Here is a 16,115-nt window from a genome sequence, read left to right as displayed (position 1 = left end):
GTTCCACCGGCGTTGCAGGCTTTTTTGTAGCGGTAGCTGGACTGATCCCCTGGTGGGTGCGTCGTCGTCAGCTTCCTGCTTCGTAAGCGCTGCCTTGTCTTGCTTCGATGGTCCGTGCTAGTGAACTGGTATCTGTGTAAGAAATACAGAACGTGCTTAACACGGCTTTCTTGCGCTGCCCCTGCTGCCACCAAGTGAAAGCTTGCAGACGTCAGCCGTACAACACTGCCGTAACCCAATGCGCCTAGACCAAGGTAGGCTATTTGCACAGGGTTAACTCTTCCCGCCAGGAAAATTGGAAGTAAACAGAAGAGAGAAGTAGACAGGACAGACTAAATGTGAGAGATAAAGATGAAGTTGTAGGGGGAGAGATAGAAAAAGGCAACTGCCGATTTCCCCTGGGTGGATCAGCCCAGGGGTGCCGTCTACGCGAAATTAGGGCCAAAGGAGTGAGTTGCCTCTGGCGGGGCCAGGACCTTAAAGGTCTGATCACCTGCCGTCGACTCAACCCCCAGGATCCCGTTTCCCCCGGACACGGCTCAACCACGCACGGCTAGGCGCGAGAGAGGTCGAAGCCCCCCGTTAGCTCGGGTCCATGCCATAGTGTCGCTACACACCAAACGCCTGCTTGCGCAGACGTCCCGGCGGGGGCTGGCCATACTTGCGATGCGAGTATTGTGGGTTCGAGGATATGAAAACAACCAAAACTGTGGCGTCGGTGGTGACTTTGGGTCAGCGGTTAATAGTAAAAAGTCTGGGAAATCGGATGTCGAAGGCTATAAGCGTCCGGTATTTCGAACTTTTTAGTAAATTGACACTATAAGAAACTTGACGGTGCCACAGATGAGTCCAGGAATTCGGGCATGTCCATAATTTCGGGCGTCCGGGAAACTGGCCGTCGACTGTAAATGGTTTGCCCTTTCGGGGAAACAGATTTGTTTTCGAAGTTCAAAGAACAATTTTCTATCCTCACCAACTTTTGAATCGTGACCGTACCTCACCAACCCCTACACCACGCTGCCGCCAATCCGATGAAACTCGCGCCATAGACGAACCACCACCGAAGGTAAAAACACCAGCGTCTCTTGATCTCCTGGATGTAGGGCACGTTTCGATGGCGGATATTGTAGCGTCATGCATCGGGCTGCTGTTGCAGACTGATGTGCAGCCGAGCGAGTTGGCGAGCTTCCTCGGCGCGTTCTTTGAATTCTTCGGCATCAGCTATTAAAAGCCAACTCCGGCGATTTTTCGACCATGTCAAGGTAATGATGTTTCTATGTTCCTAAGACACTCTTGTCACGAGCCCAATAGCTGAAATGCTCAAGAAATTCGAAAATAATTTTAAGAAGCAAAAAGGTGCAATGCCGAAACCAAAACTCAATGGGGCGCTTTGTCTGTGTATGACGTACTATTCGGTAAGAACCAGAGGCTGTACAGTGGTCCCGCCGGTACGAAGTATGGAAACTGTAAAAACAACAGCAGAGAAGCGCGGGCCAAACATCGCAGAGGAAGTAAGAAAGCTTTTTCATCCTATACCCATGACAGATACCACTGCCGTCTCCTTGTGGCCTGCACAATAAATGCTGTAGCGACCTAAGTAGCGGTGTCGTCGGCTCTGTCACTTCCGTTGACATGCCAAACATAATGTCACACAGACAGTGTTGCCAATAAATATGGCAAGTGAAACGAAGTTTTTGAGGCAATCTTTAAAATTGATTTGCAAAGGATCAGTGCATCTCTCAAGCCGGTAATCTGGCATAAATGACAAAAATGTATAAATGGACGTAGCAAGCGAATTTCGTTCAGATCAATTGACCTAAAAAAATCACCTAAGTTGGCTTTTAAATGGTCAGCATCTTGACAGAGAAGCATAGCGTCCAACGTTGTTTTTGAACTTCACGGTAGCATTGAAGGCGAAATGGCATAAACCACGTTGTTTCCTGAACGGCGGTGCTGTAAGCGAATGTCACATAAGGTAATATGATCCCATGTTTTGTGTTAGACATCGGTGAACATGGAGATCATATCGGTGATTGTCTTACTTAGTCACTGGGTAAGCGCGTTGTTCTGCAGATGGTAAGCAGTCATCTACCGATGCCTAGTCTTGCTTAGGCGAAAAACTCATCCGTAAGTTGAGTACTGAACACTGTCCCTCAGTCTGTTATCACTGTAGAGGGAGATCCATGATGCCATATGATGTGGCACATTAAGAACTGTGCTACCGCAGCAGCCATGGCTTGGGTAGGGCCTCTAAGCTGTCTCGGCAGAGCGTGTCAAATAGTCAGTTGCGACTATCACAAATTTCTTGCCATTGGTAGACAGTGGAAAAGGGCCGAGAAGGTCCATGCCAACATGGTCAAATGGCTTGTGAGGCGGGTCAATTGGTTGAAGTAATCCAGCCGCCTTACTTGATGGTGACTTGTGACGCTGACATTCACAACAGCCTTCTACATACTGCTTGATGTTTGCCGAAAGGCCCGGCCAATGTATGTCTTGGCTACTCTGGCGAGTGTTCGTGAGTAGCCTAGGTGGCCAGATGTGGGCTCGTCATGGCAAGTGAAGAGGACGTCATCCGACATGTTCTTTTGAATCATGAGGAGGTAGGCGCGGCTCGTAGAGGGGGTGTTTTTCTTATACCAAACGTTGTCTTGAATACAAAAGGATGTGAACACACGGGATAGAGGGTGTGGTATGATTGCAGTATGACCTTCTAAATAATTGATGACTGGTCGAATCTCGTCGTATGGCTGCCGTCTGTTCAAGTCCGATGAGCTGAAGGTGCCTCAGAAACCGTCATCGTATTCTGCTTCCCGAATGATGGGAGTAATTGGTGCACGTGACAACGTGTTCGCCTCTTCGTGCTTCCAGCTAGACTTATAGACGAGGATTATGTCGAATTCTTGTAGGCGCAAACTTCACCGGGCCAGTCGTCCTGAGGGATCACGTAGGTTTGCCAACCAACAAAGGGCATGGTGGTCCGTCACAACTATGAATAGACGACCGTAGAGGTAAGGGCGAAACTTGGTGATCGCCCATACTGCAGTGAGACACTCTTTTTCTGTGGTCGAGTAATTCACCTCGGCACGGGACAGTGAACGGCTCGCATAGGCATTAAATCTTTCCTCTCCATGTTGATGTTGGATGAGCACTGCACCAAGGCTGATGTTACTGGCATCAGTATGCACTTCTGTCTCAGCTTCGTCATCAAAATGTGCAAGAACTGGTGCTGACTCCATGCACTGTCGTAGCTCGGCAAAAGCAGCCTGTTGCTTGTTGTACCAGACAAATTTCGTGTCGTCTCTTGAAAGGGAAGTCAACGATTCCGTTATTTTCGAGAAGACTTTAATAAAGCGGCCGTAATATGGGCACAAGCCCAGGAAGCGTCAGACAGCCTTTTTGTCGGTAGTAGCTGGAAAAGCGACCACAGTGGTAAGTTTGTCAGGACCAGGTCGAACATCTCAGGCGCTCACCACATGGCCGAGGAACTTGACCTCTTCGTACCCAAAGCGGCACTTTTCTGGTTAGAGTGTGAGATTTGCTGATCAAATAGCGCCTAGTACACTCTGTAGGCAGTGAAGATGTTGTTCAAACGTGTCAGCAAAGACGACCACATCATCATGCTAGTAGACGAGACAAGTTTGCCATTTCAGCCCAGTGAGTACAGTGTCCATCATTGGCTGAAAAGTTGCCGGTGCTGAACACAAGCCAAAAGAAAAAATCTCGAAATTCAAGGCCATCGGGGGTCACTAAGGCGGTTTTCTCGCGGTCCCTGTCATTTACCTCAATCTGCCAGTACCCGCTTTTTAAATCCTAAGGGGAAAAATAGTGGGCGTGACGTAGCTTATCCAACGAGCCGTCGATGCGTGCCAGCGGGTACACGTCTTTTTTAGTCACGTTGTTCAGATTCTGGTAGTCGAAACAAAAGCATAGTGTTCTCTTCTTTTTTTTTTTTTTTTGACAAGACAACCGAAGATGAGCAAGCACTGTTGGAAGGCCCAATGATGCCAGCGTCAAGCATTTCTTGCACTTCCGTACAAATCGCTTCACATTCTTTTGTTCACAAGCGGTAAGGTTGCAAGTGTATGGGGCGGGTGTTGTTGTACGTGATGATCTGGTGCCGAGTGATGAAAGTCTGACGAACATTAGAAGAACTGGCTAAGTATGAGTGAAATTCAAGCAAGAGCTTCCACAGTGCTGTCTGGTTCTCAGATGATAGGTCATATGTTGATAGTGCCCTTTGGTGTATCCGCAGTCTCCACTGCTTCAGATGTAAAGCAGTTCCAAACGTTTGCAAATGCTAATGAAGTACCATGGAAAAGGTGTCAATGTTCATTACTGAAATTCGTGAGAAGCAACTGAGATAACTACATCGGCCATCGCGAAGCTGTATAATACTCCGAGCTGGACAAATACCTCAGGTCAGTAAGTGGTCCGAGTTACTTTCTGCGACCGCTTCACCATTTTCAAACCCACAACACGTGACGTAAACTATAACACAGGCCCACAGAGGGAGCGTTGCACTGTCAGCAAAAAAATGAAGAACGTCCAGGCACCATTGATAGTCATGCTCGTCGATTGCCCGGTCGACTAAGAAGGTGATGCGACGCTCTTGGAGATTAATACCAGCCCCATACTCCTGGTGCATGTCGACATCGAGAATACCATGACGGGAACATTCATGTAGCACAAGGCAACTTGCTACAAAAGTCGATCCATAAATCTGAACTCTACTCGTGCAGGTTCCTATTGGAGTGACAACGTGGCTGGCAGCTGTTAGAATTTGCGGGCCATGCCAGAACATCATTACCTTTTGAGAAGTGTGGCCAATTTTGCACTTAATATAGAATTGTAAGTATCAAGTGTCTACTAAGGCACTAACTGCATAACCGTCGATCAGCACCACTATAATGAGAGAAAATTGTTCTGTCGTATCTGCACACTTCCTTGCTTGCGTCGATCGGAGGTCTTCAGCACGTCGAGTGCCAGCGACCTCACCCCCAATAGTCGCTTGAGTTGATTTTCCCGGCGGGTACTGGGGGATTGTGTGCCAGCAGATTGCTGGGGCGGAGGCGAAAAGCGCTTCAGTGAAGGTCAGCGCGAGTGGCACTCACCAGCAGGTGGCATGCACTGCTGAGCCAGGTAGTCCTCAATATCCTGGGGTAGCTGACCATACCGGGGAAACAGTGAATATGCAGAAAAGCCCCGCAGCCCCAGATGCCGGTATGGACATTGTCGGTACAAATCATTAGCTTCACTGCAGTGGAAACAGAAAGGTTGGCGACCTGGAGTGCGCCAAACATTGCATTTGCGAGAGGATGGGCATCTATCATCCAGGTAGAGATCAGGTTGCTCTGAATGAAGTGCACTAGCACTGGCATGAACAAAAGATGGGGACAGATGCGAATCTTCTTAGTATTGTAGTGGCTGCATCGCCTGAAACCACAGGAGGTGGAAAAATGTACAGAGGGGGAGTAAATGTGAGACGCTTCAGGCCTTCTGGGGTAATTCATCCTTTATGATACTTGCTATGGAGCTTACCTTCGGGACAGGTGGTACAGCAGCCTTTTGCAACTCGTCACGCACTATAGAGAGAATGAGTTCTCACAGACACTCAGTACTGCTGTCGATAGCTGTGAAAAAACTTCAGTCTTGGAAGTGCTGTTGATTTGCCGCTCATACTAAGTGGATCGATGCTGAAGCATCTTCTCCATTGTGACCACCTCAGACGAGAACTGGGCGACCACCTTCGAAGGTGGTCTCCCCTACCTTCTGCGGGCTCTGCAGTGTGTAGCTGCGCCTTCCATACCAATTGCAGTGGTCTGGACGAAAGTGCTGGTCATACCGCTAGAAGTGGTGCAAACCGGAGGTAATACCCTGATCTTGCAGGTTGCCTGACGTACAGGTGCGTTGACTGGCACAGGGCTTGCAGGGCGACTACGTGGAAGGGTGTGAAGCATCCGTGAGGGCTACCCAGCACTTCTACCAATTGTCACATCTTTTTAAAAGTCCAGGTGAGGTTTATTAGATATAGGGGTAAAGCAGCAGGATTCTTTACAGACACCTCGCTTGGGCATGCACTCAAGAGATGGATAGAGCGTGCATTTCTTTTGTGTTCTGTGCCTCTGCATGACCACGCCACCCACTATATAATACAGGTGGCAATATTGTTACATGGAAATAACACTAATTCAGTCTTAAACCACAGCCAACAGGGCTCATGACCGAACATCAACCGTCAACTTCAATGCTATTCTTGAGGCCTTTTTAGATCTCTCTCACTATACACTAAGAATGCTAGTTAAAATCATGCAACAATATATTTTATGCCATCCTAAATAAATACACGTTATTTTACAATGCTCATTCAGCAACCACGGCCGGCACAATGTGTTGCCGACTGGTCACCCCAACGAGTGTTTGGCGCGCTCGGCATTCACTCGTCCGCCGACAGGTGGCCCGAACTACGCCACCAACCAAGTGCAGATGTAGCCGGCAGCGCACCTCGGGTCGACCCTTTTCGAATGTCTGGGGGCAAGTGAAGTTGGCTGTCGTCTACATCCCAGCAATCTGCCGATTGTCAGCAGTCGGCCAAGGTTTCTTGGGGCCATTGGTAATTTTATTGAACAGAAATTTTTCATTGTTTTACTAGGAGCGTTATCGGCGCTGCTTTCGTAATTCATTTGAAGCTTGACTTAAGCGAAAAGTGATCGCAAACAGCGAACGACGCGAGCATATGTTATGTAAGCACGCCACAGCAGGCGTCACAGCATCCTTGCCTTGACGTCGTCAAGGGATCCCACCAGGCAGCGCCACCTCAGGGCTAATGCCCTGCTACTGAGTGACCATAATTGTTTTAGAGTATTAAAACGGGTGAATATGATCTGTCTCTAACAGATGTATTTTAAAGAATATTTTCTCGTTTTACAATTTCCTTTAAAGAAACTACACACACTGCAGGCCTTTGTCCAGCAGAGTGTGTAGTAAGGCTGATGATAGTGATGACCATAGCACCAAGTTGTGCCTGCATTACTCCAAGCGGATGACAGCCCGGGTGGGCCCATAGAGTGCTCTGCACTCAATAAATCTATCTGCACGTGTGTTTTACCTCAACCAATCAGTTGACCCACATTGCTATGGGTCAAACAATCTAAAAAAAAAGGCAGCCAAAGATAATGTAGTCAATCAAGTAGCTTATCCATATTTATTTTCAGGCACAATGGTTATGAATGCAATCGGCATATTTCTTTTGCTGTAAGTAGGGCAGTCAAACCAAAATACAAGGCACTTTGACAGCATTTTGACAACTTATTATAGTAACGGGTCAGAAAAAGATGGGCAAGACCTCCTGGATTTTTAGCCAGGTCTATTACTACTACATTACTACAATACACACCATTAAGCCAAGAATCAGTACACTAAATAAAAGCACAAGTGTTAATTTCTGGGACGCACAAAAAGTTAAAAAACACTGCATGTAAGCAAGCTATGTCTTAACACAGCAGTATTTAGGTAGCAATACCCCATAAGTCGTGGAAAATGGCATTTGTTCTTAACATGAAAATGATAGTGATGGTTGCTGTAGCATTTCAGCACAAAGCCCTCATAATGATGCAAAATGAAAGGTTACGCATCAAATTAAAACCTGGGTCTTGTTCCAAAACAGCAAAAACTTGGCACTTATCTCCGTGTTCATCACATAAAGTCACCAATACAGGGCGTGTGAAAAGAGCAGGACCAGCACACGACTTTGTAAAGGACAGCGACATAATTAAAGTGTAGTTTTGTACTTGGGCCTTTGGTAGTACATATTGTTATGAAGAAGTGTACCTGCAAGTGGAAACCGAGAGAAACTGGAGTAGAAGAGGAGAACGACGACGCTGCTTCTGTGATCACCACAGTCTTTTGTGTCACCGCTCTCATTAAACTTCCCCTCCAAACCTTGCCTGTGAGAGCAACAGATTGGTGGAAGGTGCGGGTTACGATGTACCCAACAACGTAAGTACTACTATCTGAACTTTGCTGCAGTGGCCGCCTTGCCAGACTTCTGCCATTGCCTATCGAGATGTCTTAGGACCAGAGCTCTCTGGTGCTTCAAGGGCGACACCGATGGATTCCCTGCTGTACTACCGGGGTTCACCGAACTTTGGCGGGATGTTTGTCGAGAATGTGGACGACTGGCTGAAGAAATAAATACAGTAGGGTGAGCCGAAGCAATGGCTGGGACACGACAGAACAGCTCAGCCTTGTTGTGTTCTCACTAACTGACACAGCTCTGGCGTGGCATGAAAACCATGAAGACATTTTCATGCCTTGGGATCGTTTTGTTGAAGAAGTAAAAAAAGTGTTTCAGAGATTTTTAACACAAAGAAGAAGCGGGCAGAGACGACATTAGCACAAAGAGCACATTGAAGAAATATTGAAGCTCTGCAACACAGTTAATGCCAGTATGCCTGAAGAGGATAAGGTCGGACACATTTTGAAAGGGATTGCAGAAGATGTATACAATTTTCTAATTGGAAAAGAGAGCTTGACCTCGATGTCTGAAGTGGTGAAGCACATTTGAAACGCTAAAGATGCGGCTGATAGCGCCAAAATGTGGCCGCCTCTCTAACGTCCCAGCGGCGTCAGATGACCTCCTGTCAACAATTTGGGAGATTGTGAGAGAAGAACTGCTCCGATGTCAGCAAATCTTTCATGTGTCTTGTGGCTTGAGTGACTTTCAGGATGGCTATGTACAAAACGCACAACCCGCACAAACTCTAGCTTCTATAGCTCCATGGCAACCACCAGTGAATTCAGCAGATTCTACAGGGCACACGGCAATCTGCCTTCTCGTATCGGCCACCCTCTAATGAAGAACGCCGCTCGCGACCACCTCGTTTCACTAAGCGAATGTCAGCTGGCTATGGCATACATAAAGAGCGCCACTACCATCTTGGGCCTACTCAAAGAACTGGTTACTCTGAGCAGCCACGAGCGTCTCGACCTCTTCCCGTGTGCTACAGCTAGTGACGTCGCCGCCCATACATCAGGGTTTCGCAAGTGCCATCCTTCATATGAGCGACGTCCTTTGCCCGTGGCTAACCAGTCTTTTGACTGTAGGTACACTTCTTTGTAACAATGTCACTTCTTCGCAACAAGATAAATTTTGTACGTTTTTCAAGCTATGACATGTTCAATTATGCCTTTGGCATGGTGCTATTCAACAAAGCTGCTACAGAAGAAACCCTGCTCACCTCAGTGCCAGAAACTGAACAGTGGTCACACTGGGAACTGCAACGGACAAGTCTAGAATTATTCCTGATGTGTATTAAAAGACAGACCTTCGCAGGCTGCTACTATGTGAGTGACATGAGGGAATGCAAAACAAAAATGCACAAGTACCGCACCCTGAACCTTAAGACAATTCACTAACAATTATTTAGTTGTATCGATGCTGGTGCATTGCCAGGGCCACACACACAACAATTACTACATTCGGTATTTTAACCCGTGCTGTAGAGAAGGTAAGAAAAATAAAAAATTTTTACCACTGGATAACAACATCGAGAGCATGGGCAATTCACAAAAAAGTGAGTGTCACAAGAGCCACAATATTTGACATTGCTACATTACGGCACACTCAGGTTATGTCTGCCATTTATTATAACACATGTAAGTCAGATACAGCATGTGAAGCAGGCACAGTGAGTGGCACATTTAGTCAAACATCACTTTAAAGCTATTGACCCAAAACTTGTCATGGGAAGCCACTGAAAAGGTCAAATTACGCCTATGCCATATCTCGCTAAAGAGGGTTATGCAAAGCAGCGGGGAAATAGTTCGCTCGAGTGGCAGCTGGTGTACCGTATTTACTTGCGTAATGAACATACTTTTTTTTCTCGAAAAATCAAAGCAAAGTTGGGGGTGCATTTATTATGCGTGGCATAATTTAGGCAAACTTTTTTAAAAAGAGCCCAAAATGCGGTAATCGGAAAAAAAAAGAAAAAAGTAAGCTCGCTTCTTTGTTGAACTTCACTCACGGTGCTATCTTCAGCAAGCTGTCCTTGTGCTGCCCGCACACTCTATCAAAGCATTTCGTGGCTTTCTTTTCTCGCAATTGTTTAACTGCAACAGTGGTATTTGCTCTGACCTCGAGAGGCTCTGAGAAGCATGCGCTATGTCAAACTTTGCTAACTTCGGGCAACCTTGCACGATGACCACGCCGCCGCCGTTGACATTGCAGCAAGCGACCACCAAAACATCAAAATGAACCGTCGATAAGAAGTTAATGACAAAAAAGGGCCCCTGTCTCACTCTCTACATGAGAAGTTACTGTAGGAAAGGTAGCATATATCTTGCAATCATTGAAGTACGCACGGATAAGTATAAAGAGCAAATTGTCACCGAGGCAATATATAGGGGTGCTACCATGTTGGAAAAATCGCGATATTTTTTGGGCAACAAGTGATTTTTTTTCTGGTTTTCCAGAAACCTGCAACGCGATGACGACGAATGGACCTTCACGACAGTCATTGCGACAGCAAATCCTGTTGTCATTGCTCGAAAATTGCGTGCATGTGGTTGGGCCTTTTGTATTTGCAGGAAGCATCAGTCTGATGGCCTGGGCAGTTTCGTGACATTCGATTGCTGTGCGCTTGTCAGCTGTGATGTCTAAACACTTCCACCGTTCATGAACCCCACTGTGGCGCGCAGGTAATTGAAAAAACAGAGAACGTGCCGCACACAGAAAAAAAAAACAGTACAGCACGCGGCAGCAGCGAAGGGGGAGAGGGAGTGAGCCGAGGCCGTTGATGGGGGTCGGCATAATATTAAAAAACCATCGAGATCCAATGGACAAGGAGGTGCCAGGGTTTCTGTTAGCAGGACTGCAGCGAATGAATGTGAGGGCACATTTATTACGAGGGAGGAAAAAAAATCTAATTTTGACGACTGAAAGTGGGGATGTGGTTATAATGCGAGTGCTTTCATTAGGCGAGTAAACAGGGCACCTTACTGAGAGCTCGTGCTGGCAGTAACGCTGATACTGGAGGCAGCGTTAACACTGGCGCTCATGGTGGCATTGCACAGAAGAGAATGAGGCGCGTGGGCCCTGTCAATTTTATACTGCGAAACTGCAGTGGTGCCACCAACGGAGTATACAGCTGTTGCACCATCTGTTGTGCATGCCGTTCCATCGAGCAAAGGATTCCCAGAGGAGAGAGAGGGCGAGGGACCACACATGCTGAGAAGGCACCACGAGAAGAAGTGAGGGAGCAATGGACACAGCTCCCGTCATTAACTGCTTTGCATCTAAAGAAAAATTGATGCCACTACAAGCCCCTTGTTTACAACCAAGTGTTGTCAAGGTATGCGTCACTTGGTTCGTCTTTGATGCGTACGAAACGCCATCCTGCCTTGGTCAAGTGTACTTTGACTCAATTCCCCCGTCGTACTACTAGTGCTCAGTGGTTAGCTTGCTCATTCATTCAGAACAATGTGCCTACTTTGATGAGAGAAAGCTGCAGAGACTGCTTAGGAAAAGTATGAGCACCAAAAGCTTATTCAAAGAAATTTCCCATTGAACGCTGAGCAGAACGCTCATCAAAAGATGGACCTGTGTGCACCAAGAAAGAGGCGTTTATTAAAATAAAAATAACGAAGCCTGCAGCCCTTTCTGAGCATGGTCAAGAAATGGTGCCGATCGGTAGTTGAGTATACAGAGAACACGCAAGATAAATAGTATTGCACCTCACGTGGCCCTAATAAATTCTCACTCGACTATAAATTGCTTTCTCTTCTCTCGCCAAATGATGCGACAAGCTCAAAAATCACGTCACAGTCACTGTACCTCGCTCCTTACTGGGCCCGCCGTTGGTGGCCGTCCATGCATGTGCACGCAATTGAACTGAAAAGTTGCATGCCATCCATCCCTGCTTAACTTCCAGTGTTTTCGTTGGGACGAGAGAAAATGGAATGACAAGCGTACGACAAATATTTGCAACTCTGCTCGTATTGTATGGATTCGAAAAATCTTGTAGCAATGAATTTGTGAGGCAATAAGCTTCTTTACTGAATCCATTACATGGCTACTTGAGAAAGTGTTGAGGCGCCCCTTTAAAAGACAGGAAGAAAGCAGTGGCTAGGCACGAAAATATGGTCATCATAGTTGAAATCAAGAGGATGAAATAGATGTGAGCTGACATGTAGCGCGTAGGCAGGATTCAAAGACAAGCCCAAGGGGGAGACAGGTGGCAGCTGAGATTAAGGAGTTTGCAGGTGGCAAGCGCAGGACCAGGTGGGAAGAGGTCTTCATTTTGAAATTGGCGTAGTCAAGCTGATGATGATCACAAAGCAGCTACGGGTAAAGTCCTAGACAAGCAAGTGGGGGGTATAAACTATGCAAGCAAGCGTTATCTGATTAATCTAAAGGATTTGTTTCCGTGCACGAAGCTTCTTCCGTGATTCGGGTATACATTATTTGGCATGTGGATGTGCGCCATTACATGTGTTCTGCCAGCCAGCTCAGCTGTTGAGGAAACCCAGCGGCACCATGGTCGTCACCATAGAGTTTCGTACTAGTTATTACTCAGGGAGAAAACTAATTCTGAGACACTGGCACATGTAAGAATGCTGATTTATGTTGGATTAGCATCATTCACAATTGGGCTGGCTCAATTGCGAATGATGAATTGTGAATGGCTACAGGGCTCGTAGTAACAAATGCTTTTGTTAAACATTCTCAAACATCATATCACTAAATCAACAGAGAAAATGCTCATATCTCAGCCACAGAAAGGAAACCAAAAGCACGATGCCACTTTATATCACCGATACAGATAATTTTGTATAGAGAGCTAGAGACTTTTTTCAGAAGCTTTTACTTAGTCAGCATTTCCATTGTGAACAAGCAGTGATAGTGAAAAACAAGAATAAAAAAAGTACTGTATTTTTTCACTGTGGCTTGCTACTTTTCAATGTCTGGACAGCATTTAATCAAAGGCTAGCGTATGCCATCAGCGGTAGTGCCATACTTCGCCAGCCGCAGCTGTCGGAGCCGCTCGTGGGCCTCCTCGAGCTCCCGCTCCTTACGCAAAATCTCTTCGCGAGCACCAATCTCTTGGGCAATGCCGCCCACCATGCGCTGGTTAATGACCAGTCGGAACTCCTGCTCCTGTGCAATGGATCGCTGCGCTGCACGCACGAGATGGTCAGTGGCCTGCTTGACTGCATTGCCGGCCGCCTGCAGGCCTCGCATCGATGACGAGTCTGGCTCTGCCTTCACCTGCAGGCATTTATTTACAAGCACAAATAAAGGTCTGCACTAGGCTAGTACGAATAGTGATTTGGTTCAAATAATTTCAAATCGATAATGTATATTGAATATTATATTGAAAAACAAGCATATTTGTCATGACCCAACAAACCTGCACAATATTGTTTTAAAATAGAAAGAAGATTTGTGTATATGTCATTCTTTTTGTTTGAAAAGAAGTGGCAGAACTTTAAATAGTAGCAGAATTTTACTTTTAGTAGAATGCAAGTAAAAACTTGTAAAATACAGAGCAATTTAGGATATGCTATACTTAAAATATGTATTCTAGTATAGCAAGCTTTTACACTTGAAAAATGATGAATTGATATGAGAGCAATATGTACAATTAACTTTGAAGTGGGGCTTCACAGCAGCACGGATTTTCCCTGGATAGGTGTAATCACAGTAAAGCACCCCTCTACTAAAGTAGAACCACCTTTAAAAAGACTCCTTACGGACTAATATACTTTTTTTTAAATATCGAATAATTCGAAATTCACAATAACTTAGGTTCAAAATGATTTCAATTATTGTAATATTGTCCGAATACTTAATAATTGCACAAGGCTCATCAATGCAATGAAAATACCAAAATAGCATACAAATACAACTTAGTTCAATACTAAAACACGTGCTACATCATGCAGGCTTCAAGTGAGGAAAAATCATTGAACACAAAACGTAGTTGGAGCCAGTGTTCCAAGAAGAAAACTTCAACATTGCCAACTTAACAAAAACAAATAACATGCCTTGTTTAACAATGCCATCACATAGCATTCACTTTGGCTTGTCTTACATTTTCTTGTGCTGTCCTTTACATGTTCAGCCAAAGCAACAATCCCCTTAGCTAGAATGATACTAACATAATGTCCAAAAAGAGTGTGCTTAGTAAAAAAAGAGGGAACAGAGAGTAGTGTAGGAAAGTGATAGCAAACATGCAATATTCAGTCGAGTGCCTCTGACCTCCGCCAAATTACAACATGCTTGGATACACTTCACATGATGTGTGCGACACACGTGATAAAGTGACACCACAAAAGAAACTCAGTTGGCCAAGTTTCACATTGTAATAGCAATAATATGATCATTGCATGGACATTTTTGTTGTGCCGTCAAGGCAGGCATCAGCATCTCCATGAGGTTTCGTAAAAAAACCTTATTTTGTGCGTGAAAGTGTGCGAGAGCAGTTGACAATCACAGCTCGAACATAGTAGAAAAACGCTGGCCATCTTTCGTTGTACCGATCGCAGAAACTCCACACTCTGATTGGCCAGGCACAGTCGCATGTGCACTACATTGACAGGAATCAGCAGATGGCTCACCGCTTCGTATGCACTGCCTTCTGCTATGTTTCTACTGAACTGGACACAGAAGGCAGAAGAGTAGGTCTGAAAATTAATACAGCCCAAACCCGCAATAACGAAATCGCCGGGGAAGTCGAAAAATTTCGTTTTCGCGAGAATTTCGTTGTCGCGAATATTAGGCATAAAAACAGTGATACGGCCTCCAGAACGAAAATTTATTGCCAGAAGTCGGTCAACTTACTTTGCCGACCCTTGCCATGCAACAACTTTAAAGCTCCCCCTCCGCACTGGAAAAAAAAGTCCATTGCTACGTCGTTGCCATGTGCGCCGAAGAAGGAGCGAAGGGTGTCCAGCACATCCAAAACAACCCGTGGGTTGTTTTGGATGCGCTAGCACGTCGTTCCTGCCCACAGTCTCGCTTAGTGCTAAAGCCAACTCCGATGATGCGCCGCGCTCGTAGACCGCGTGCTCGCTCGCAGTAATCTTATCGTCCATCCGGTGCAGCCACTCGTAGTAATTTGACCGTGCTGCCGCTTACAGCTTCGTTGCTTGCGACGAAGGACGTCGGCACGAGTGCGCTAGCGCATCGTTCCTGCCCGCAGTCTCGCTGTCGGTGGAGTGAGGGCTAAAGAGGACTCCGACGACGCGTCGCGCTCGTAGTAACCTGATCGCGCATCCACCTACAGCTCCTAACTAAAGCGTAATTATATCTTAAGTGATCATCGAGCCGTGAACCAGTCACGAAGTAGCAATTTTCGAGAGCCATGTCCTCGCGACGCACAAGGAGCAGACGACGATCGCCTGGAGCGAGCATCGGGCCAATGGGGAGGCGAGCTGAGGCAACATGGTGGCCACAGCCAGTCAAAGGCATCGAAACATGGAGGAAAACGACCTTAAACATTTGCTTTTTGTGCAATTGCTTTCAAAGAGAGGAGCCAGCTGAGGCGGGAAAGTTAAACGCGGAGAAATGTTCTTTCCGATGAGTCCAAGAATCGCTGTTTTCTCGCGATTTCCAGAAAAAGTTCTGCTACTTAGGTGGGTGAAATGAACTTTCCGAAGCACTTCTGCGCGGTTTTCAGTGTAGATATCTTGTGTAGTGTAGTGTAGTGTAGTGTAGTAGTGTATCTTGTGTAGTGTAGTGTAGATAGAAAAAGGGTTCAAGAAACTGAAAACTTGATTTTCAAAAAAAAAAAAAAAGATCTTTTTGCCATTTTTCGCGATCCTAAAGCCGCGTCCCCCCTGAAGTAAACGAAAATGGCGGTAGTTCGGTTTGCATAAGCAAGAAACTGCAACTTGACAGGTGAATTTTTCTTTTCACAATAACAACTTATGGCAACAGGGATGACAGCTCTTCACACACCCACCTTGCAAGCAACAAGAAGCTGTGCCGTGGAGCTGGCCACCTGCTTGGCCGAGGAGATGAGCTTCTCTTCCGATGCCTGGCCCTGCACCAGCCAGTTTGCCGACTCTACCAGGCTGTGTGTGGCTGCTGCGACAAGGCGAGCCTGCACCAGACA

At 46.3% G+C, this 16,115-nt stretch overlaps 1 protein-coding gene across 3 annotated transcripts in view; it reads right to left on the bottom strand.

The window, feature by feature from the left end:
• Positions 1–12,764: 12,764 nt before the first annotated feature.
• Positions 12,765–16,115, bottom strand: part of rhea (Talin_middle and talin-RS domain-containing protein rhea) — a 908,869-nt gene continuing 905,518 nt past the window's right edge. For all 3 annotated transcript variants that reach the window (XM_037423602.2, XM_037423603.2, XM_075891790.1), the window contains exons 53-54: positions 15,963–16,103; positions 12,765–13,264 (exon numbers count right to left, since the gene is read on the bottom strand). In XM_037423602.2, the coding sequence (XP_037279499.2) occupies positions 12,983–13,264; positions 15,963–16,103 (423 nt within the window). In that variant the 3' untranslated portion in view covers positions 12,765–12,982. The remainder of the gene's footprint in view (positions 13,265–15,962; positions 16,104–16,115) is intronic.

This window comes from Rhipicephalus microplus, chromosome 4 (assembly GCF_043290135.1).
Source record: "Rhipicephalus microplus isolate Deutch F79 chromosome 4, USDA_Rmic, whole genome shotgun sequence".
NCBI lineage: Eukaryota > Metazoa > Arthropoda > Arachnida > Ixodida > Ixodidae > Rhipicephalus > Rhipicephalus microplus.
Note: the sequence above shows the minus strand (reverse complement) of the source record. Positions and strands in the feature narration are given on the sequence as shown.